The sequence below is a fragment of the Aquarana catesbeiana genome, linkage group LG01 (assembly GCF_042186555.1).
Source record: "Aquarana catesbeiana isolate 2022-GZ linkage group LG01, ASM4218655v1, whole genome shotgun sequence".
Classification (NCBI taxonomy): Eukaryota; Metazoa; Chordata; class Amphibia; order Anura; family Ranidae; genus Aquarana; species Aquarana catesbeiana.
In genome coordinates, this window is record NC_133324.1 from 364,773,391 (window position 1) to 364,798,046 (window position 24,656).

Genomic DNA, 24,656 nt, shown 5'->3' on the forward strand with positions numbered 1-24,656 from the left:
GAAATTGTATCATTTTTTGAGAAAGATAGAGCTTTCTTTTGCTGGCATTTAATCACCACTTTTTTTTTTTTTTTTTTAACTTTTTGCTAAACAAACAGAAAAAAATTAGCAAATAAGTAATTTTTCTTCTTCACGTATATGCACTGATGAGGCTAATCTGATAGGCGCTAATAGGCTGCACTGATGGGCACTGATGAGGCTGCGCTAATAGGCACTGGTGATGCTGCACTGATGGGCACTGAAAGGCTGCGCTGATGGGTACAGGGGAGGCTGCACTGATGGGCACTCATGCACTGTGCCCTGTCAGCTTTGCCGATTATCGGCTCTCCTTTCCTCACACAGAGATAACGTGTGAGGAAATGACTTGTCTGTTTTCATGTGACCAGCTGTGATTGGACACAGCTGATCACATGGTAGAGGGCCGCTGTGATTGGCCCTTTACCACAATCTGTAATCAGCTGTGTCCAAAGGACACAGTGGCCACAGACCAGGCTCAATTCGCACCCCAGGGGGCACACTGGAAGTGCAGTTCTTGGAGGATGTCAATGGACACCCGCCCAGAACTGCAGAGCTGTGCTGTAGCCATCTTTTGGCTATAGCGCAGGTGGGAAGTTCTTAAATCTGAACTCTGGCCTTACATTTACTCTTCCACAGTTGTACAGGTTCCTTTTCTGTACTTAAATTGCTTACTGATTCCACTGTACACTGTGGGCTTCTCACAATCAGGGAAATTCAAAATCGCCCTAACAGCAATTTTCAGGTAGTAGTTCTGTTAAGAACTACCTGCTCATAATTCAGGCAAGCATTTACTCCAGTGTTGATAGCAGTACCGGCATGTGCGGAAAATGCAATTCCTACTACCACTTTCAGAATCTATCACTTTGGCAGCGACGCGTTCTTAAAGAATTTCTGCCAGTTCTCCATTTAGGAAACTGGCAGTAATTAAGACCAACTCTGATCTGCCCTACAGAGGTATGCCAGTACTCACAGCAGGCCCTGCCTCTGCTGGGAAGCTGTCCTTTATGTGATTGCTTCCCACACAGCGATGTATCCCCTGCCCTGCCTCAGGAAATTTTCAAAGCTAAATGTAAGCAAAAGGTCTGGTAGATACAGCATCATTACCCATATATGGTCAATAATCATATTTAGGAAATTACTTGTCATTGGGTGATGGGGAACTGAGAGACTTGTTTTCTATTAGGTTCACTTTCCTTTTGAGTGGCAGTGCACAGCAGCGGATTTAAAGGCTGCTTTTGGACTGAATAGCAGCTATGGATCTGCCCACTCCCATGCGCTGTCCATCAAAAGTGGAGCGGACCTGATGGGGGAACTAGTCTCTCAGTTCCCCATCAGGCTCCACCCACCCCTTGTATAAAACCCCTTGGTCAAAGGTCCATCAGTGTGACGGGCATAGTAGGGGGGGCGGGGTGCAGGGGTGAGTGCACTGGGGAAGGAATGTTCAGTGCTCCTTCTCCATTGCAGACATGCGACAGGAACATGAATTGGATGCAAGCACTGGCACTTTCCATTCTGTGCTCCAATGGAATTTCCCCAAATGTGTATTACAAAGTACAGCAAGTCCACCAGACATTCCTCTCTGAAAGATAGCCAGCATTATATAGCCCTTTGCCCCAGCCCGACTGTCCCTGGCCAACCCCTTTTATTCATTGGACTTCAGTTCCTTCAATCATGGATGTTCAGCATCACATGTGGGTGTTATCTAGTGTGATCAGATGTAAATGCAGTTTACCATGAGTTCCCAGTCCTTCAGACAGATATCCATTCATTAGGCATTTTAATATTTGCATAAATGCTCCGAAGAACTAGCTCACTGCTTGATTGTAAAGGCTCGTTTTTTTTTTAAATAACAAACATGTCATACTTACCTCCTCTGCAGCTTGTTTTGCACAGAGTGGCCCCGATCCTTGTCTTCTGGGGTCCCCCGGTGGCTCTTGCGGCTCCTCCCCACATGATAACCCCCTAGGAGAAGCGCTCTCCTGGGGTTTACCTTGTGGGCTCACTCCTGAGTCCAGCATTCGGCATCCATAGACACGAATGCCAGACTTGGCCCCGCCCCCTGGCGCCCGCGTCATTGGATTTGATTGACAGCAGCAGAACCCAATGCCTGCGCTGCTATCAATCTATCCAATCAAGAGCCAGGACCACGTTCAGAGAGGGACAGCGTGCCTCTGCCGAATGAATTCCAGGTCTCAGGTAAGTAAAATGGGGGGCTTGGGGGCCGGTGACTGCCGGAAGTTTTTGCACCTTATTGCATAGGATGCATTAAAGTGCAAAAACACAAGGGTTTACAACCCCTTTAAGGCTGAGGGCTCTTGAGAGGAGTGTGATTTGTTCAGGAAGTTATGTTCAACACCATGTCAGACCTTCATACTTGAGTATACTAGCCCCTAAAGTGTATTTCCACTTTGCAGCCAAATTGGGATAACACCTACTTTATATTTGTTACATGTTGACGTTAACATACTGTAGCGTAACTTAAAAAAAAACATAAAAGTTGCTGGTTACCTTTTTAAGTGCTTTTTACTTGTTTAAAACTTTAAAGCGGTAGTAAACAGCACCTATTTTTTTCTTTTAAACCCTGCAGGGCAAAGGCATAATGTGCTAGTATGTATCGCATACTAGCACATTATGAAATACTTGCCTTAGAACAAAGCCTTCCAGTGCCTCGCTGTCACTGCTATCATCTTCACCCAGTCTACCTTCTGGGTCTGCCTCCTCTGGCTCTCTGATTGGCTGCACGTGATGATGTCACTGACCATGGCATGGAGCTCTAAAAGGGCAGCATGGGTATACCATCCCTTCAGAGTTGATGCACCCGTGACATTACCGGCTGCATGCAGTGTGAATATCTCTTAAACTATGCAGATCTAGGATATATTCGCTGTTCCTACAGATAAGCCTTATTATAAGCTTACCTGTAGGTACAAGTAAAAATAAAGTGTTTACTTCCACTTTAAAAAGTGCTCTTTACTTTGCAATGTCTAGTAGGGGGCTGTGGAATAATGTGAGCATAATTGACCCTGTCAGTACTGCATTTGCAGTTCTTCATTATCATCTGTAAACTAGATTTGAACACTGTCTGTCCTAACAAAGAGGTAACCATTTAGAAACCACCCTCCTGCATTGTATGTTAATGAGGGATAGTTTGGGGTCAAAAACAGTTGTGACTGCCCAGAAATTCTTAGAGTCAACCATTACTCCTCCTTGGAAAAAGGTAAGAAATATTTTTTGAAAAAAACATTAACTATGCTGTGTGAATGGGAACACATTACAAACATATAGTAGGGTTTCCTTAAATTTGAATGCAAAACTGAAAATACCCTTTTTGAGATGGTAATGTCAAGTAAACTGATCCTTCTTGCAAGGAGTATGACAACTGTAAATTCTCGCATCCTTTATGGCCTATGTGGCTCCAAAGTACCTCTCAAAAAACACTATTTAAGAGTGCCATAAATAATTAGGCAGGAACATGTAGCACCCCCCAACTAGAATTTATTTGGAGTGTCAGCATAAAAGGCACTAATCTTTTGTAGTTGTCCTTTAATCCTTGTACAAATAACAGTGCCTTCACTGAACAAACATTTCTAACAGGCAGCTAATTGTATTGCTTTACAAGACAATAAATGTAAACCTTTTAAAGATTTTTTGGTGACTAGAGACAAATAAGATTTATCTATGGGCAGTGTTGCTAAGTGTGTCAATGTAACAATTTCCTTGTCTCTTTAAGGCAGTAAACTCAACAGAAATTGCTGCATGAATGGAGGAACTTGCGTCTTAGGAAGTTTCTGTGCTTGCCCAAAGCATTTCACTGGACGATATTGTGAATTTGATGAAAGGAAAAGGTAAGATTTAAGTGGTGAATAAGAGAATTGTTTTCCAGAAAGAAGTTAGCAGTTGCATCTTTGCGAATATAAGGCTGTGTATGGCCACCGATGTTTGACCAAACATCTTGCTGTTAGAGGCCAGGTTATGAGCTCAGCAGGGTTTTTTTTTATCCAGTCTCAATGTATATAGCCAAATTAAAGTGGAAATCATGCTAACTGTACTAGATAGGGTATTTGTACAACTATTAGACCAGCTATACACTACCTTACTTAAGCCTAGTACACACAGGCCGAATGTTGGGTGGCATTAGCCGGTTCAATAGAAACCGGCCGACCTTCGGCTCCTGTGTCCAGTAGAAACCGGCTGTTTGGCCAGCTTCTGTTAAAGGGGCATGACCAAAAAAGGTCTCTCAGCCCCTTCAACAGAAGCACTCTCAGCCAATGGCTGAGAGCGCTGACCGGAGTGTTCTGGCGGGTATGGGGAGATCCCCTGTCAGAACACAATAGAACAGCAGGGGAGATCGCTGTACTAACATCGTATAGTTAATACAGCTAATCCGACTTGAGCCCACTGGGTTGAACGAAAAAAAAAATTGTAGTGTGTACGAGGCTTTAGACCAGACAACTATTAGACCAGCAATACACTAACGTTACCTTAAAGTGACATTAAACTCTGGAAAAAATTCTATTTAGGCTTGTATTCTTAAAGCGGGGGTCCACCTATCTATCGTTTTTTCTTTTTGGAGTTCATTCACAAACTTTTCTTCTCATGATTATCTACTCACATGTTCTGTGTAATAAGTCCGCCTGTGTCCGATTTCGTTGTAAAGAATAACTTATAAAATTCACTGAAGGCGGTTTCCATCTTCATTGTGGGCATTTGAAGCCCACAAGCATGTATTTCCTGGATGCGGTGAATGCTGTGCTCCCAGCATTCACTGAGATGTTGCGATGACGCTGTTGCACAATGCATGCTGGGAAGCCTGAGACTAGCTCCCAGGGGACTGTGGGAGGTCTGGGAGAGGCTAGAAACACGCCTACTCCCATGGGAGGAAAACCAGGAAGTGCTAAGAAGATTAGAAAAAAAAAGGTAATTACAGCGATTTAATTTTTTTTACACAGCATGTCAGCATCTAGGCAAGGAAGAGAATGCATAGAGATAATGTTCAAAATTTGGGTGGAACCCCGCTTTAACTCAAAGCAGTACCTTCTATTGTTCTCAGCCTTCTCCAAATCTCCAAATTCCTTTTTTTGTTGCTGTGATCCAACTGTTAGAGGTGGCTACCTTTATTTGCCATGGTCCCACTGTATGTAGTAATGTAGCCACCCTCTCTTGCTCACTCCTGAGATGGATTAGGAATTATGGCCTTTGGACTATCAGATGTGTAATACACATAAAGCAGTGCGCATGATTGCAACTAACACGCATGGCTTCTTCCAAAGAAATGAAAGTGAATGAAAAAAGAGAGGTTTGGGAGCATACCGAGGATGTCACAAGGTGGCAGAAAAACACAGTAAGGTTCAATATACACAGGTAGTTTTTTCATTCATCCAGCAGGTTGAACACAAAAAACTGGCAGATCCCCACATCAATACAAGTGGGGTTGATGTAGGTATCTCTCCTGCTGCTCTATTGTATTCTAACAACTGGGACTCCCCCTCATCGCATACACAAATCAGCTCATGCAGACATTGGCTGATAAAAATTTGGTTTTCCAGCAAAGCCATTCAACAGAAGCCAGTCATTAGACGGACAGCGGTACAGATTTCAGTACATGAAGAATAGATTACAGGGTCAGTGGATGTAGTGGATGTGTACAGATTATTTTTAGAGAATAAGGATAATGTTTTGTGTCACTTTAATTCCAATAGTTTTTATTAGGTTTTAACAAATACAGAAAAGGAAAAGAGAAATTATGCTTTGATGAAGTTGTGCAGAGCTAATCAAAATTATTCCAGACAGAGAGTCTGTGGCTGGGAGGTTAAATTCCTTGCACAGGGTGTCAAACGGTATTAGAATAGTGATGCATTGATAAGTCGTGTATCTGTGTACTTAGAGCCCTCAGAGGGATTGGGGGTTTGTGGATAGGGAGAGAAGATACGTGTGCTGAGGAGAATTGCTTCCAAGCCTCCAAGGATGCAGTGATGGCAGGAAATGGTGCTAGAAGAAGAGGTAATCCTCTTGTGGTTAGAAGGAGGGAATTGACTAGCCCATTATGTGGATAGAGCGAGGTCTCTATGATGGACCATATTTTTTGGGGGGTTTGATTCCACCAATAGTAAATTTGGTCTAGAGCTGTGGCATGATAGTAGGTACAAATGTGAGGTAATCCAACACCTCCCATGTGGTGAGGTCTGGTTAAGGTAGAGTTAGCACAGAGTGGTGGTTTTGAATCCCATATACATTTAGTATAAGGCATAATTAGAGTGCAAAACAGGTAAAGAAGCTTTGGTAAAATGAGCATTTTGAAAGAAGCTATTCTACCTAGTTTGGAGACGCCAGTAAGGCAGAGGGAGCTTAAAAGTTGGGGAAGGTTTTAGAGGAAGGCCTTGAAATTTCGGTCAAAAAGCTGGCTATTAGAGGAGGTTAGTTGAATTTCTAAGTAGGGAATAGATTGGTCTGCCCATACAAACGGAAAGGTTTTCTGCAGCTGAGAGATCAGTGGTTGGGGCAGAGGGAGTGGCAAGATCAATGATTGGGTGGCATTGAGTTTATAGCAGGACACTAAACCTCCTGAACTGCTGCTAGTGATTGGGACGGGTTGGTAATTAAAAGTATACCATCGTCCACAAAGAGGCTAAGTTTGTGTTCCATTCTAGAGCATGTGATACCTGAGATACGTGGGTCACACCTGATTTTAGTGGCAAAGGGCTCCCTTATTAGGGCAAAAATGAGTGGAGATAGGGGGCATTCCTGTCGGGTGTCATTAGTTTTAGTAAAAGGTGTGGACAGGGCCCCTCCTGAGAGCACTCTAGCTGAAGGTTTGGAATATAGAGAAAGGATTACGGGCTGGAACCACCCATTAATGCCAAACATAGAGAGGATGTTTTGGAGGAATCCCCAGTGACCTTGTCAAACGCCTTCTCTGCGTCCAAGGAGAGCATCAGAGAAGGCGTTTTTGTGACGGTAGTGTGGTAAATGAGGTCAATGACCCTTCTAGTGGCATCCGATGCTTGCCTGCCTGGTATAAAACCAACCTGGTCTGGGTGCACTAGAGGGGGGAGAAAAGCTTGTAGTCTGCGGGCAAACACTTTAGCTAGTAACTTAATGTCTGTATCCAATAGGGATATTGGCCTATAGTTGGCTGTAGATAGTAGTCTTTCCCCGGTTTAGGAATAGTAGTAATCACTGAGCGCAGTAAGTCATTTTGCAAGGAACCAGAGGATGCAGCATGACTGAAGAGGCTAGTCAAATGAGGCGATAGTATGTTAGCAAAGAGCTTGTAAAATTTGTTTGTAAAGCCATCTTCACCTGGGGACTTGTGAGAGGGCATGGTTTTAATCGCTTGAAGAAGTTCTGTATCAGAAAATGGTTGAGAGAGTGAATGTCATTGGGAGGAATTCAGAGATGGCAGGTCAGTGGAGTCTAGAAATTCTTTGATAGCTTTATCTGTGGGTTGTGGGGTAAAGTGGTCTTTGTGGAGATTGTAGAGAGAGGTGTAGTAGACTCTAAAGGCATCAGCAATCTCTTGGGGGTTGGTTAGGAGGTATTTCGAGGTGGGGTGGTTAAGGGAGGTAATTTTGTTTTTTGCAGGCTGAGCTTTAACTCTCCAGATAGGAGTGCTCCAGCTTTGTTCCCTAGGGAGTAATAATTAGACTTGGTAAATTTCAAATTAGACTCAAATTTTAGTAACAGCAATGACGTAGTTTTCTTCCATGCCAGGAATAGATCTTTGGTTAGGTGAGGGGAGGGTGACTGTTTATTCTGCACCTCTAAGCTTTCTATCAGACGTATAGCCTCATCAACCTGCTTAGTCCTCTGGTTCCCAATTTTGCTATTCAACTTGATGAGTACCCCACACATGTAGGCTTTATATGAGGCCCATAAAATAAATCGGTCAGTATCTGGTAAGTTGTTGAGTTTAAAAGAGTGGTGAGCCTCAGTAATGCTCTGATAAACGTCTGGATTTGCCAGGAGGGAGGCATTGAATCTCCACAGGCGAGGTGCACCAACCTGACAAAACCCTAGTGATAATGAAATAGGGGCATGATCGGACCATATGATGGTGCCAATGGTCAATGAAGTCACATTGTGGAGAGTCCATTTATCAACAATAAAGTAGTCTATACGAGAGTATGAGAGGTGGGAGGGATAGAAATATGTAAAGTCTTGCTCTGAGCCATGTTGGCATCTCCACACATCATACAAATTGTGAGCATGGTAGAGGGATTTCAAGGCTGGTCGGTGATGTCATGAGCCTGAAGCGGTATCCAATGTGTGGTCACCCACAGTGTTAAAGTTTCCCCTATAATTACACTGCCTTTTCTTAAGGTTTCCAATTTCTTCAAATGGTGTTTACAGTAGCGAATCTGTTTCATGTTGGGAATGTAGACGTTCACAAGTGTGTAGGTGGTCTGGTTGATGTCACATACCAGGATGATATAGCGGCGTTGTGGGTCTATATGCATTTGGTGGATTTGGAATGAGAGAGTCTTAATTGGTTATCAATACCTCATTGTTTTTTGTGGGTCCTGAGGCAAGAATCAGGAGATCATAATGTTTAATGTTGAACGTCTAGGTTTTAGTCAGGGCAAAGTGCATCTCCTTTATGAATAAGATGTCGGCCTGTAGGGTATTTGCTTATTTCTGCAGAGCAGCTCATTATTGTGGGGCTATTAAGACCCCTAACATTCAAGGACACTAGCTTAAAATCCATGGTGAGATGAAGGTGGTGAGGAGACTGGGATCTCAGGGAGAAGCAATTAGGCTAAGGTGGAGAAGGTTAGAAAATGTGATTCAGTTCCCGGTACAGTTGCAGACAAAGTAATAACAGTCTTTGGTAGGTATCTGAAGCTGGTGTAATGACACGGGTAGTGGCACAACTTTAGTAGAAAAAAAAACAAAAGAGAAAAAAATAAGAGCCAACAATAAAAACGGGCTCAATGGGCAGAAAAAAACTGCTAAAGAACAAGGGGGGAAAACAGTATTTGCAGATGGTATCTTCAATAACCAGAAGGAAGGTTAACATTTAAGGAACTATCCAGGTAGGCCGTTGAAATCTGACAAAGTAGCTTAGTTAGGGCACAGGTAGGTCCTTTAAGTATTTTGGTAGCCCCACTCATTTTCCATGTGAGAGAAAGTAGGAAGCGTGGGCAGCTGGGCTTCCTCACGGATCAAATGCCACTCTCTCAGTAGCTGAAGGCCTCCAGACAGGGTTCATATTGGCATGTGTTCATCCCTAATGAGTTATCAAAAGTTTGGTGGGGAATCCTACCCATTTGTAGGTGATATGATGGTTCTGCAAGGCCTTGGTGATGGTGGATAGTTGTCTCCTATTTCCCATCATTATTTTAGAGAGCTCTGAATAGAGTCTGATGTTAGTGAAGGGTTCAGGTAGTTTATCAGCCCTCTTTGCTGCATGCATCATTTTTTCTTTAGTGGTCAAAAAGTGAATGCGAGCTAGTATGTCTCTAGCTGTGGATGCTGGTAGATGGGATGGTTTTGGGAGCCTATGAATTTCCATGTCTTTTTTTTTTATAGGTCTCGAATTAGAGAATGCCTCAAATTCTGCAAGTATTGCACCAGCTCTGGTTTTTGGACCTCTTCAGGGATGTTTTGGAACTTTATATTGTTTTGTCTCGACCTATCCTCTAGGTTACAAGTTTAACTTCAGCCCCGGAAGATTTTACCCCCTTCCTGCCCAGAGCACTTTTTACAATTTGGCACTGCGTCGCTTTACCTGACAATTGCGCGGTTGTGCGACGCTGTACCCAAACGGAATTTTTTCCCACAAATAGAGCTTTCTTTTGGTGGTATTTGATCTCCTCTGAATAAATATCCCCAAAAATGTTTTTAAAAACAAATGTCTTCAATAGTTTTGGCCAATATATTTTCTTCTACATATTTTTGGTAAACAAAATCATAATGAGCATATATTGATTGGTTTGGGCAAAGGTTACAGCATCTGTAAACTATGGGAAAGATTTATGGCATTTTTATGGCATTTTTATTATTTTATTTTTACTAGTAATGGCAGCGATCTGTGATTTTTAGTGGTACTGCGACATTGCGGCAGACAGATCGGACACTTTTGACACATTTTTGGGACCATTGACAATTATACAGTGTGCACCTCCACTGCCTCTTAAAGGGAACAGCATACCCATATGTTGTTTTGTGCAGCCATGCCATTCTGCCCAAGTATATAAGTTGAAGCTCTTCCTCGTGATCTGTATAGACATCAACTAGCTCATTATGAGCGGTGGACATCTCTGTCATTTTCGATTCTTTATGTGTGATATGCTGATCCTGTGCTTGTAAATTGTGAGCTAGTGAGGAGACTGTAGATAGATCAGTATAGAGGGTTTGTTTCCATGAGATTAGCATACTCTTCATAGTCTCCTCAGAGATGGGCTGATCTGAGGCAGGAAAGGAATCTATCACTTGGCTTCTGTGAATCTGAGAAGGGCAGCGTAAAGAGGGCTGGGGCTTCTTGTGAGAGGGTTTGTGTCTCCATCCTGGGCCTGGACTTAACTGGGCTGGCAAGGGAGAGCTTGGCTCAGAGGACTCACCATTAGCCACTGTAGGATGGGAAAGCTCCGGTCTCTGTGGCAGGCTGTGGCTGGAAGACTGAACAGGAGAAAGCCTCGTGGGATCCCGGAGGGAACCGTTGGCACCAGCCCGGGCTTACTGCAGTGAAGAATGTTGAGGGCTTCCGTGGCAGTTTGAGATCCTTCCATCACTTGGACATAATGCTCGATAGTGGCAGGAAGGTAGTGGGTGCTAGAGGGTTGGATTGTGCCCCTTGTGAAGTTGCTGTGTGGTCGCTGGAGCTAGTTTTCAGCAGCACTCTGGTTCTATGCTGCCATCTGCTAAACTGACTGACTCCGCCCCTCATTTTGTGTCACTTTAATGTGTTACTAAACCCAGGCATAGCATTTACTATATCTGGTCTCCCACAGAACAGAGAACATCAATGTCCAATAGTTTTAGTAAATAGTTTTAGTAAATATAAACTGCTTTTTATATAAACCTTTTTCATCAGCGGTATAGAGCAGTCTTGTGACTTGTAATAGGAGTTTTCATTCTCCCCTGACCTTCTGTCTGGACAGTGCAGATTGGCCCTGTGCTGATCACATGCACCCTCCCAAGAAAAAGAAAAGAAATTGTAGTAATGCACACCAAACTGAGCATGTGCAGCCTGACTCCTAATGCTCTGCTCTAGCAAGAGATGGGTTGGAGTTAGTTAAAAAAGAGGAGTATCAGAGAAGACAGTATTACACAGCCTGTATACACAATGCAGAGGATTAACCCCTTAGGTTCCACGGTGAGTATAACAAGCATGCTTTACTTCATATACAGACTGATTTTACTGTTGTGGGTTTAGTAACACTTTAACACTACTGAAGCGTTCTATGTTGGTAATAACTGGGCAGTGCATGGCACTGAGCATAAAGAGTGGTAGAGATTTTCCATCATACTAAAAAGTTTTTGGAACCAGTCATTTATTTTATTATTTTAAATGAGGGCAGTTGAGGATGAACATTAAAAGCTTTGAAAGTTTTCTATGAGCTGTTTGTGTAGCTGAAGAACCTCAGGCTAGCTCATTCATTCTCAAACAGCGAAACTGTAAAAAGTGCAGAAATTATCCTGTTATTGATATTTGGCAGTGATAAAGAAGATAAGATCTAAATGGAGCCAAGCTGTCTGTTCACTTGAACATTGTTTGGAAAATATATAAATAATTATTCTTTTATATTACTGGACTTAATTGCTACAAATTTGGCCATCATTGGCATGCTTAGTTTTGTTTTGTCTATATGCAGTTTGGATAGCAATCACTTAAACTCAAAGGCTTCGCCAGCGCACCTGTTACATATGATAATTTTCCTCACATATGCATTGAAAATCTTTTCCCTTTCATTTAGGTAAAACAGAAGGGTCTTATGATCAAATGATATAAAGTTTCATTTTGTGTGAATACTTGTTATCCTTCCTGCATTACACCCATGTGTCTCCCAGTAATTACTAGCATCTTTTTCATGGACAGATCATTACTGAGCATGGGTTATTGGCCAGCAGTACAATATATTGTATGTACTTGAATGCATATTTTTGGCACGTGTTATAATCTGGTTTTAGATTCTACTAGCTGCATCTGGAGAGAACTAAAACACATTTAGAATCAGATAAAATGGATGGAGTAGGGAAGGACACCTGTTTCAATTTTCTTCATTTGGTAGAGATTTTTTTTCACTTTCTAGTGTCTCTGGAGCGGGGGATAATATAAAGATCTCCCCAAGAGGACACAGACAGCAAACAAGGCACTGATGGGGGATTTAAAACTTCCTTACTTTGTACAAAATAAAGAAAATGTTTTGGCTACACATACATTTTACCAGCAGCCCACTGGCATTTATTGCGTGGCCCTCAGATACCCTGCAGATAGCAGCCTGTGTTTTTTACCTAGGTGCTTACTCACCTTACTTTACCCTAAGTGCCAGTGAAGAAAAAATATTCTTTAGATTGGCTTCTAGCAGTTAAATCACTTAACATATTTATTTTATACTATTTTATTCTTTCTGTAGCATGCATCTCTTTTTTTTCCTTTTAAGTCCTCAGTCTCCAACAACTCCTATAGCATCTTCATAGTCCCAGAGCATGACTATCGTCTTTGGCCATCTCCTGTTGCATGTCTGCAGTCCCTAACAGTTTTTGTAATATAACATTCTCCAAATATTATATTTGAATCTATACCACTCTCTCTCTATCTCTCTCTCTCTCTCTCTCTCTCTCTCTCTTTCTTTTTCTCTCTTTCTCTTTCTTTCTTTTTCTCTCTCTTTCTCACTCTCTCTCTCTCTCTCTCTCTCTCTCTCTCTCTCTCTATTTCTTTCTCTCTCTCTCTCTCTCTTTCTCTCGTAAGTTGGCAGGCTGCCAGAGCAAGTGCACAAAAATAAGAGGGAGAGCAAAAACAACTTCACTGGATCTCTGGGAAATTGTGAGGATGAATTACTCCACAGTATCTACAGCTACAGAGGCCATTGAGGGCTTGTTTTCAAGCCTAAGTTTAGTCAAAACTGTTTTAAAAATAGCAGAAGAGAGCCAATGCGATGTGTCCCTTGTGCTGCTTGCTGCAGATTTAGTTCAAAATATACATACCTTGCACCCAGCTTCTGAACTGGAGATGATGGTTCAGTGGCAAAATGTTGGGATTGCAGTATACCAAAGCTCACAAGAGGACTGAAGTACGTGATGAGTGCAATGCAAGAGCATCTTCTAAGGAGATTTAGGATCCTCAGACTTTCCAGGTTCTTGCTGGGAAAGATTGCAACTTCACTCTCACAGCAGACACAACCCGGGTGTAAAATAAGTATATTTTCTAACTTTTCTGCACATTTATAATGTGTCTTTTTTACATAGGGGGGATAGATTAGTTTATAATAAATGGACCTTGCATATTTGTGTCTGCTTTAAAGAACTCCATTAAAAACTTCCATGCATTTATACTAACAATTCAATCAAATACATTTCAGGGTAAAAGAATTTCTGTGCTTCTAGCAGACAGGTAGACATATTATGTACGTGACCACTCTTACTCCTTGACATGTCATAACTGCACAATTCTTAATAAGCTGCAAGGAAGCTCTATTACCATTAAAGCTCCAGCTAAAATGTTTTCCTTATTTTGGACTGAATGGGAAAAGTTTTGAGCCCATGCTACATTTTTACTACCAATTGTGATCTTTTTGGCAAGATGTTCCCTCACTTCCTGTGTAGATAACAAGGTGTCATAGGTATAGAAAATGTACAGAAAGTGGAGAAAATCTCAGAGACTGTCACCTATCCTTCAGATGTTTTTATGATAACACCAGGACAGGAAACGAAGGAGAATCTACTCTACTTAAAAAAAAAAAAAGAAAAATTGGAAAAAAATAAACTTATAGAGGTTCTAACCCTTTGCACTATTCTAAATAAATAAATAACTTTGAGTTGAGCCTTAACCAATATGAATGTCTTTCTGTTCTTTATTTGGTGGTCATTGTGTTAAAGCAGGAGGGTAAAATCGACATATTGTTTTGTGTATCTGGTTTAGAAATCCAGATTTTGTTGGAAATAAGTAGGCTCAAAGCGTAACTCCACCTTTGTTGAGAAAAAACCATTCCCCTCTGGGTGATCTATGTACATTGCAGGGATTTTAACACACTTTGTTGCAGATTCCTACCTTTTGTTATTCTGAAGAAATCCATGTTTGTTCCTCTGTGCCCCTGTTCTAAATGAGTCTAATGGGAGTGGTTTCATAATAATTATCAACCAGCTGCTGCACAATCAGGGCTCTAATAAGGAAAGTTTCAGGGTCTGCATCCCTTTAGATGTGATTTCATATTGGGAGTATCTTACCAAAAAATGACATTTTTGCTGCGGGGCATGCCAAAATACTGACTTGCATCTTAGTGTAGACTTCTGTGAAAATCAGTGAGCTAATCACATAAGCAGGAAATGATGTTTCGGGGGGGCGTTCTGTCAGGGGAGGATCCAGAGTCTAGTCTCGGGAGGGGCACTGCCAGAAAATATGTTTTTTTGCGGGCAGTTTATCGGGGAAATGGCTGATGTTAGCATTCAATCATCCTGGCACCATGGTTGTTATGGTGTCAGGATAATTGAAGCACATTATTTATATTCTTACATTGTTATATAAAATGAAATGGTTCAACTCACCATAATGCAGAATCAGTGGGAGCCCTGAGTGTGTCATTTGCCACCGTCGCCTGCCACCAGATGCAGATTGTCATTTGCCACGCCACCTGTCACACGTTGCGGATTGTCACTTGCCACGCCACCTGCCACATGTTGCGGATTGTTACCTGCCACCGTCGCCTGCCACCAGATGTGTATTGTCACTTGCCACGCCACCTGCCACAAGTTGCAGATTGTCACTGCCACGTCCCTGCCACAAATTGCGGATTGTCACTTGCCTGCCACCAGATGCAGATTGTCACTTGCCACGTCACCTGCCACAAGTTGCGGATTGTCACTTGCCACGTCACCTGCCTCAAGTTGTGGAATGTCATTTGCCACGTCACTTGCCACAAGTTGCAGATTGTCACTTGTCACGTCACCTGCCACAAGTTGCGGATTGTCATTTGCCACATCACCTGCCACTCATTGCGTACTGTCACTTACCACACGTTGCAGATTGTCTCCTGCCACATCACCTGCCACTCGTTGCCGATTGTCACTTGCTGTGTCACTTTCCTGCTAAGGTGGGGTTTGTCTCTTGCTGTGTCCCAGAGTCAGGCAGCATAGAGATGATGTAATCTCTTTGCTGCCTGCTGCTTCCTGCACAGTGAGGGCGGAACTGCAGGAATGCAGGGTGGGTGGTGAGAGATGATGTCATCTCTCTGCTCCCCCACCCGCTGGCTCGCTGATAGGCCAGCCGCCCTCTCACCCACTGAGCCACCCAGCTGCCCGGCCTGCCTGCTCTCTCACCCACCCAGCCGCCCGCGGAGCTGCCCGCTCTCTCACCCACCTGCTGAGCCACTCAGCTGCCCCACCCGTCCTCTCTCTCAACAGCCCGCAGAGCTGCCCACTCTCTCACCTGCCCAGCCACCCACCTGAGGAGCCGCCCGCTCTCTCACCCGCCCGCCGAGCTGCTCAGCTGCCCAGCCCACCCACTCTCTCACCCGCCTGCCCCCCTGGATCCGCCCCTGCATTCTGTACACATTCTGTGTACAGAACACCTCCAGGTAGTCATATTGCATTGCATTTTACAGAAAATTACAGAGCTGAAGATTGAAAAGGAAAGGAAATATTCAATTACAATATGACTTGTGTCACAATTGTTTATGCTATATTATTTTTTTTTATTTGCTATTTTTTTTCCCCATGAAAGTGGAGTTACCCTTTAATGTTTTAGAGACTGATGCACAAGGTTATGTTTAGCAATCTGAAAAACAATCTCAGCAATCTTAAAATAAATTTTAAATTAGAGAAAATCTTTTTAGATCAAAATGTCTTATTAGCTACTGTAATAATAGTTAACCTTAGCTGTCATGAAAAAAAAAAAAAAATGTTTTTATTTTTACCCAGGAACTGTGCTGCCACAATCAAACATGGAGACTGGGTTCAACATGGCTGCAGATTATGTCGGTGCACCTATGGCGTTCTTCATTGCTTAGCAGAGTTTAGGCAAACAAATTGTGGTGAGTTTGTTCTACATTGAGAAGAAAGGCAAAGCAAGTGTGGTTTATGACTGAATTGCATCAACTTTTAACCCAGAAAAATCCACTCTTGAAGAGTATAACTAAACTTTTACCAGTTTGTTACCAGCAAAATACCAGCATCTATCACTTTATAATCAAACTACAGTTACTTGAAAAAGTATTCATACCCCTTGAAATTTTCCACATTTTGTTATGTTACAACCAAAAAGGTAAATGTATTTTATTGAAATTTTATGTGATAGACCAACACAGTGGCACATAATTGTGAAGTGGAAGGAAAATGTTAAATGGTTTTCGATTTTTTTTTACAAATAATACCTGAAAAGTGTGGCGTGCATTGGTATTCAGCCCCCTTTACTCTGATACCCCTAACTAAAAGTGGAACCAATTGCCTTCAGAAGTCAACTAATTAGTCAATAGAGTCTACCTGTGTGTAATTTAGACTTAATATAATACAGCTGTTCTGTGAAGCCCTCAGAGGTTTGTTAGAGAACCATAGTGAACAAACAGCATCGTGAAGGCCAAGGAACACACCAGACATGTCAGGGATAAAGTTGTGGAGAAAGCGGGGTTAGATTATAAAAAAAATATCACAAGCTTTGAACATCTCTTGGAGCACTGTTCAATCCATCATCCAAAAATGGAAAGAGTATGGCACAACTGCAAACCTACCAAGACATGGCCATCCACCTAAACTGACAGGCCGGACAAGTAGAGCATCAATCAGAGAAGCAGCCAAGAGGCCCATGGTAACTTTGAGATCCAAGCAGAAGCAGGTAAACAGAGATCCACAGCTCAGGTGGGAGAATCTGTCCACAGGATAACTATTAGTCGTGCACTCCACAAATCTGGACTTTATGAAAGAGTGGCAAGAAAATAGCCATTGTTGAAAGAAAGTCATACGAAGTCCAGTTTGCAGTTTGCGAGAAGCCATGTGGGGGACACAGCAAACGTGTGGAAGAAGGTTCTCTGGTCAGATGAGACCAAAATTGAACTTTTAATAAAAAGAAAGGATTCGCCCCGGGACTTTAAATGAAGTGGGTACCGTTTCCATCAGTAAACAAAACAGTAGTAAATACAGTATATGGTTTATTCAAGTAAAATTGTTTACATGCGTAGATATCACCAACAGTTTCCAATTTAAAAAAGATACATAAACAAGGAATATTGGTATATAGATGTAATAGCAGTCATAGTACACAGGCATCGTACTACCCAACACGTTTCGCGAGATCCAGCTCGCTCTCCGGGGTGGATGTGTGTAACAATGTGCCTAGGATGAAAAAGTATATATTTGGCAATATGGCACAGTATTAATTATAAAGGCACAGAGTAGGAGGGGTTATGGGTCCCCATACTCACCACTGAGCTTGACCATGGCTACAGGTGTGCGACTCCAAGAAGACGGCAGCAAGTGCCTCAACAGGGAGCTGAGGGGAGGGAGTCAGATGGGAGCCCGCCAGGGGCCAAACGGAGAGCAGGTATGGTATGGGTGTAGTGATGTATCCCTAGAGACCTCGTTAGTCCATAAAGAGTATAGGCTGTAAACATAAGTATGTTTGTCAGGCATCTAAAGTAGTAAAGTAGAATCAATAAGTATTAGCATAAAGATATGTATATATGAATGAAAGGCCTGGGCCAAAGATGGTAGGGACATGGAGATGGTTGGAAACTTAGGATAGCAGAGGGATACTAACAAGTGAAAATATAGGAAAGGAAACAGAGGAGAGAGAGGTGGACTGTGATTGTGTAATAGTAGTGTACTGATGTATCCCTAGACACCTCGTTAGTCCATAAAGAGTATAGGCTATAAACATGAATATGTTTGTCAGGCATTTAAAGTAGTAAAGTAAAGTCAATGAGTATTGGCATAAACATATGTATACATACTCTTTATTAGACGAATGAGGTCTCTAGGGATACATCAGTACACTACTATTACACAATCACAGTTCCTTGTTTATGTATCTTTTTTAAATTGGCAACTGTTGGTGATATCTATGCATGTAAACAATTTTACTTGAGTAAACTATATACTGTATTTAGTACTGTTTTGTTTACTGACGGAAACGGTACCCACTTCATTCGGGGCGAATCCTTTGTTTTATTATATGTTACAGGGATGGAAGTAGGTTACTGGGGACACCAGACCTTTCCACTTTTTCAAAATTGAACTTTTTGGCCTAAAAGGAAAATTCTATGTGTGGTGAAAACATCCCCCTGAGCACACCATCCGCTCTATGAAACATGTTGGTGGTAGCATCATGTTGTGGGGATGCTTTTCTTCAGCAGGGATCGGGAAGCTGGTCAGAGTTGATGGGAACATGAATGGAGCCAAATACAGGCAATCTTAGAATAAAGCCTGTTAGAGTCTGCAAAAGACTTGAGACTGGGATGGAGACTCTGGAAACTTTTAGCCCTTTATGTAGTCTGTACCCCCTGGGGTGGCTCTAAATGGGCTAATTTTTGGCCAAGACAGAGGGGTTATAAAATAAGGAGCAAGATTGTGCCACTTATGGTGAGCGGAATGGATTAACTGGATTATCTGTAATTAAATGGAAATTGTAATGGGTTTTGTTTTTTTTTTATATGAATTTTTGTGTGTTTTTCTTACAAACAAACATTTCACATGGAGTGCACTCAAGATCTAGGACTGACAGAGCGTTATAAAAGAGTATACAGCAGAAGCTATTTGCCTGCAGGGTCACTGTCTCAGTTGTGTGCAGATAAAACTTTTTTTAAGATTTGGACAACATGGGTAAGGGTTAAAAACCCCGGATTTTGGAAATACTTCCCCTAACTTCCAATCAGGGCAGGAAGCAAAGGAAAAGATCTCCAGTGGGTACACAGACTGTAACAAGAGAACTGTTTTTAAAAAAGTGTATTGAAAAATGCAACCTCCCCCACCCTAAAAAAAGTCTCTACATGTGGTGGTGACATACATTTTTTTTTCTTTTGGCATCTATTCCTTTATTTTGGCATGATGATCCTGCCAGTAACATGTTTCCTGTCTAGGTGGACGTATCTTACTCATTGTACTGTTTCTATAGATAGAGCCATTATTGTATTCCTAGGCTGCTCTATTGATTTGAAATACAAACACTCCCCCCTCTTCTCATTGTTTCAGAAGAAAGTGACAAGGACATGTCTTTCAGCATCAACAGATCTTTTTTCAATTGCAGAAAAAGTACTTAGCCATATCTAAAGACTGTTGAGCTGCAACATGTTGCGTTTTTGGGTTTAGATACACTATCCTATAAGTAAAAAGAGAAAGGGTTGGAACCTGTTTCAGGTTACTATTACTGTCTTTGTCTTTCTGCCCAATGACACTTATGAGAAATCCCTTTCAGCTGGGGTAGGGTCTTTAATTTTTAGCTTGAGCTATTGGGTTAGGTCAATAAAACTTTTTTTTCCAATGAAGCGGGCAAAAATGGACTGCCAAAAATGTGAAATGGAGTCCAGAGCTGCTGGTTGAAAATAAAAATACATTCTATTCACATGCAATATTTTTTTATCAACTTGATTCTGAAAACCTTGAAGTATAGGATTACCGATCCCTATGCATAGAACCAGTTTCAGATATTGCCATGAAATAAGATTGTTTGCTAATATAAAAACAAAAAAAAATCAGATAAATAAAGTATGGTTTTCAGGGGGTGTATATTTTAGGATACATTTATTTTCATGGGCATACAAATTTGCAGGTTTGGTACACATTTTGTAATGTATCTTACATTTTATAAGTGATTTGAAATACTCTGTTATCACTGCTTATCTCTGTAACATTTACTCTAGGTTGAGTCACAAAAAATAGCAGATAAGCATTATCAAGTACTTAACAATGTTGCTTTTAACTGAAAAAAATACACATTTAGTTTGGTATCTGCAACAACTCAATAATGATGTAAAAGCAATAGGGCTTAGCAGTATTTAAAAACTATTTTTATTTTCTTTTTTCTTTAGATCCTGAAAATGATGACATTTGGTTAGAATTACATTCTAACGGAGCAATATTACATTCAAGAGCACATGTGTTATTTTTATTTTATTGTTATTTTCTTATTTTCATGTTATTTGGAAACAATTTACTAACCCAGTGCTTGGTTATGTGAACAAAAATGTACTAACAAAAAATTGTACTAAAATGTGCAATCTGTTTTGGTTGCTCTGAATCATTCTTTAGATTCAGTATACTGCATGCACACTAAATTATTATTTACACTTCCTGTGGAAGAAATATTTAACAAATAATTTATTCATTAACGTCATTAACTGATGTGAAAGTACAATGTATATGTAAAGCGCTGCGTAAATTGACGGCGCTATATAAGTACCTGAAATAAATAAATAAAATAAAAATAAAATAAATAATTTATTCATTATGTATTACATTTAATGATGTATAACATGGTTGAATAGCACAATGGAACACCCATATATTTGAATAAAACTGTTTGAGATATATTTGGTGAATGTCTTCTTTATGTGTGTCCTAAATTTAGCTCTTAAAAATTAATATGCACTACAAATAAAATCTGGGTGACTTACTGTACAGTATATGGGTTTAGGGATCATGTTTAGCACAGTGCCTTTGGTTAAATGTTGTTTAGTGAACCTTACAAAAAACTTTATTTCTCACACGTGTACAGAACAACTTGACAAAAACCAGGGACACCAGGTCCTCTGACCTTTGAGTGAACTAGACATGTCCCTTTGTCACTTGTATGAATGGTGTAAACTTTCCCCGATGTGTCAATAAAAAACAAAAATTACTTCTGATGTTTAACCACTTGACCACTGGGCACTTAAACCCCCTTCCTAACCAGACCAATTTTCAGCTTTCGGTGCTCTCACACTTTGAATGACAATTACTCAGTCATACAACACTTTACCCATATGAAATTTTTATCCTTTTTTTCACACAAATAGAGCTTTCTTTTGGTGGTATTTAATCACCGTTGGGTTTTTTATTTTTTGCGCTATAAAAGAAAAAAGACTGAAAATTTGGTAAAAAAATGAATTTTTCTTTGTTTCTGTTATAAAATTTAGCAAATTAGTAATTTTTCTTCGTAAATTTTGGCCAAAATTTATACCGCTACATATCTTTGGTAAAAATAAGTACAACTTGGTGTATATTATTTGGTCTTTGTGAATGTTAGAGAGTCCAAAAGCTACGGTGCCAATATCTGAAAATTGATCACACCTGAATTACTGACGGCCTATCTCATTTCTTGAGACCCTAACATGCCAGAAAAGTACAAATACCCCTCAAATGACCCCTTTTTGGAAAGAAGACATTCCAAGGTATTTAGAAAGATGCATGGTGAGTTTTTTTGAAATTGTCATCTTTTCCCACAATTCTTTGCAAAATCAAGATTTTTTTTTTCTTTTTTTTTTTTTTCACAAAATTGTCATATTAGAAGGTTATTTCTCACACACAGCATATGCATACCACAAATTACACCCCAAAACACATTCTGCTATTACTCCCGAGTATGGTGATACCACATGTGTGAGACTTTTACACAGCATGGCCACATACAGAGGCCCAACATGCAGGGGAGCACCTCCAGGCGTTCTGGAGCGCCCAGGCCAATTCTGACCTTTCTCTCCTACATGTAAAAATCATAATTTATTTGCTAGAAAATTACATAGAACCCCAAAACATTATATATATTTTTTTTAGCAAAGACCCTAGAGAATACAATGGCGGTTGTTGCAACTTTTTATCTCGCACGGTATTTGTGCAGCAATTTTTCGAACGCGTTTTTTTGGGGAAAGAAACAGTTTTGTGCTTTAAAAAAAAACAAAACAGTAAAGTTAGCCCAATGTTTTTGCATAATATGAAAGATGAAGTTACGCCGAGTAAATAGATACCCAACATGTCACCCTTCAAAATTGCACACTCTCGTGGAATGGTGCCAAACGTCGCTACTTAAAAATCTCCATAGGTGACGCTTTAAAATTTTTTCCTGGTTACATGTTTTGAGTTACAGAGGAGGTCTAGGGCCAAAATTATTGCTCTCGCTCTACCGATCGCAGCGATACCTCACATGTGTGGTTTGAACACCGTTTTCATATGTGGGCGGGACTTACGTATGTGTTCGCTTCTGCATGCGAGCACACGGACATGGGCGCTTTAAATTTTTTTTTTTTTTTTTTATTGTTTATTTTACTTTATTTATTTTAGTTTGACACTTTTTCCCCCCAAAAAAATTTTTTGATCACTTTTATTTCTATTACAAGGAATGTAAACATCCTTGTAATAGGAATATGGCATGACAGGTCCTCTTTACAGTGAGATATGGGGTCAATAAGACCCCACATCTCACCTCTAGGCTGGGAAGCCTGAAATAATAATAAAAAAAAAACGATCTTGGCTTCGATCGTAGCGGTGAGTCGGTAGAAGCACCGGAGGGTGGCGGGAAGGGGGGGGGCGTCCCCTCTCGCCTCCCATAAGAATGATCAAGCAGTGGAACAGCAGCTATGATCATTCCTATGGTGTAGGAAATCGCCGGCTGAAAAAGCTGATATCTGAATGATGCCTGTAGCTGCACCCATCATTCAGATATACCCGCTCAAAGTCAGGGATGTCATATGACTGTGGGCGGGAACTGGTTAAAAATTGCGGAGTATTGCGGGGTATATTGCAGAGTATTGCGGGGTATATTGCAGAGTATTGCAGGGTATATTGCAGAGTAGTGCCCGCGTATATTGCAGAGTAGTGCCCGCGTATATTGCAGAGTAGTGCCGGGTATAATGCAGAGTAGTGCCCGCGTATATTGCAGAGTAGTGCCGGGTATAATGCAGAGTAGTGCCGGGTATAATGCAGAGTAGTGCCGGGTGTTATGCAGAGTATTGCAGGGTATAGTGCAGAGTATTGCAGGGTATAGTGCAGAGTATTGCAGGGTATAGTGCAGAGTATTGCAGGGTGTTATGCAGAGTATTGCAGGGTGTTATGCAGAGTATTGCAGGGTGTTATGCAGAGTATTGCAGGGTATAGTGCAGAGTATTGCAGGGTGTTATGCAGAGTATTGCGGGGTGTTATGCAGAGTATTGCAGGGTATAGTGCAGAGTATTGCAGGGTGTTATGCAGAGTATTGCGGGGTATTATGCAGAGTATTGCAGGGTATTATGCAGAGTATTGCAGGGTGTTATGCAGAGTATTGCAGGGTATAGTGCAGAGTATTGCGGGGTATAGTGCAGAGTATTGCGGGGTGTTATGCAGAGTATTGCGGGGTGTTATGCAGAGTATTGCGGGGTATAGTGCAGAGTATTGCGGGGTATAGTGCAGAGTATTGCGGGGTATTATGCAGAGTATTGCAGGGTGTTATGCAGAGTATTGCAGGGTGTTATGCAGAGTATTGTGGGGTATAGTGCAGAGTATTGCGGGGTATTGTGCAGAGTATTGTGGGGTATTATGCAGAGTATTGCGGGGTGTTATGCAGAGTATTGCAGGGTGTTATGCAGAGTATTGCGGGGTATAGTGCAGAGTATTGCGGGGTATAGTGCAGAGTATTGCAGGGTGTTATGCAGAGTATTGCAGAGTATTGCAGGGTATAGTGCAGAGTATTGCAGGGTATAGTGCAGAGTATTGCAGGGTGTTATGCAGAGTATTGCAGGGTGTTATGCAGAGTATTGCAGGGTATAGTGCAGAGTATTGCAGGGTGTTATGCAGAGTATTGCAGGGTATAGTGCAGAGTATTGCAGGGTATAGTGCAGAGTATTGCAGGGTATAGTGCAGAGTATTGCAGGGTGTTATGCAGAGTATAGTGCAGAGTATTGCAGGGTATAGTGCAGAGTATTGCAGGGTGTTATGCAGAGTATTGCAGGGTGTTATGCAGAGTATAGTGCAGAGTATTGCAGGGTATAGTGCAGAGTATTGCAGGGTATAGTGCAGAGTATTGCAGGGTGTTATGCAGAGTATTGCAGGGTGTTATGCAGAGTATAGTGCAGAGTATTGCAGGGTATAGTGCAGAGTATTGCAGGGTATAGTGCAGAGTATTGCAGGGTATAGTGCAGAGTATTGCAGGGTTGGCTGAGCATTGAGGGATGGATGGATGTGACAGCAATTGTCACTGAGCACCGCTGTGGGCACTACACATCCAGCCCACAGCGGTGCTGCCATCCGATCCCTCCCCCTCTCCCCTCGCACTGTACCGATCGGTACAGAGAGGGGCGGGAGGAACCGGCGTCATGAGATGACGCCAGTCTGTTGACATGTGATCGCTCCGTCATTTGACGGAGCGATCACATAGTAAACGGCCGCGATGAGCGGCCGTTTACCGTGATCCGTGATGCGTCGGGTCCTCTGGACCCGGCGGTCACGGAAGTTCTCGGGTGCGCGCCCCAGGGGGCGCGCGAGAGCAGTATTCTGGGAGGACGTCCATGGACGTCCACCCAGAACTAGCCGACCGCGCTGTTGCCGTC

The 24,656-nt window shown here is 41.7% G+C and overlaps 1 protein-coding gene across 1 annotated transcript in view; it reads left to right on the forward strand.

The window, feature by feature from the left end:
• LOC141139965 (cryptic protein-like) overlaps nt 1–20,446 on the forward strand; it is a 34,085-nt gene extending 13,639 nt beyond the window's left edge. Inside the window, exons 4-6 of the mRNA XM_073626653.1 lie at nt 3,749–3,863; nt 16,093–16,205; nt 20,190–20,446. Coding sequence (XP_073482754.1) covers nt 3,749–3,863; nt 16,093–16,205; nt 20,190–20,338 — 377 coding nt within the window. The 3' untranslated portion in view covers nt 20,339–20,446. The remainder of the gene's footprint in view (nt 1–3,748; nt 3,864–16,092; nt 16,206–20,189) is intronic.
• Nucleotides 20,447–24,656: the final 4,210 nt, after the last annotated feature.